The following is a 690-nucleotide window of genomic DNA, read 5'->3' as shown; positions in this document are numbered from 1 at the left end:
TCCAGCTCTACACCTTGTTGTCTCAGATTCTCCAGCATCGGCAGTTCCTACTATCTCTGATTAAGTTGACTTCTAGGTGGAAGATGTTTTTGCCCTGGGTAAGGTTTAAGGTCCTGAAAATTCCTAATGGAGATATTGTGGATAAGTTGGTCAGGATCCTCATTGTTCATGACACAAGCCTTCTCCCAGAGTTAAAAATAAAACAAAAGAGGTGACACTGTACATGATGGTAGGAGTTGGTCATATCATTCCAGAGGCATAACGTGGCTTAACCTTTAATATTTTGCTGGGATGATTTAATATTGGTATGTATTTAAAATGTTAGCTATTCCATTCTATTTTCCATTGATAAGGCATCCCCAAATTTTAAAACAAAACATAATACGTGCTATCCGTTGATAGTATTAGCAATTCTTTGAATTCTAATACCTTCTTCACCTTTCTCTGCTGCAGGCACTAATATTACATAAAATATCTAATTCACTGTTTCCCCTGTTACAGGTGAAGAACAGCAGCATAGGCTGGTCACTTGGTTACATGCTAAACCTTACCAATATGATCCCATCAGAAAATCAAGTGATTCAAACACCAATGAGTGAAGCTGTATTCTGTGGACTTCTCTTTCTATTTTCCACTTTAGTTTTGTTCTGTTCAATGTTCATTTGTATGTCAATAATACATTCCTTTTAG

General features: G+C 36.7%; 1 protein-coding gene across 1 annotated transcript in view; it reads left to right on the top strand.

Annotated features, from left to right (window-relative positions):
• entpd3 (ectonucleoside triphosphate diphosphohydrolase 3) overlaps window positions 1-690 on the top strand; it is a 20,595-nt gene extending 19,905 nt beyond the window's left edge. Inside the window, exon 10 of the mRNA XM_020509682.2 lies at window positions 502-690. Coding sequence (XP_020365271.2) covers window positions 502-690 — 189 coding nt within the window. The remainder of the gene's footprint in view (window positions 1-501) is intronic.

The sequence above is a fragment of the Rhincodon typus genome, chromosome 4 (genome assembly GCF_021869965.1).
Source record: "Rhincodon typus isolate 14 chromosome 4, sRhiTyp1.1, whole genome shotgun sequence".
NCBI classification, from domain to species: domain Eukaryota; kingdom Metazoa; phylum Chordata; class Chondrichthyes; order Orectolobiformes; family Rhincodontidae; genus Rhincodon; species Rhincodon typus.
Note: the sequence above shows the minus strand (reverse complement) of the source record. Positions and strands in the feature narration are given on the sequence as shown.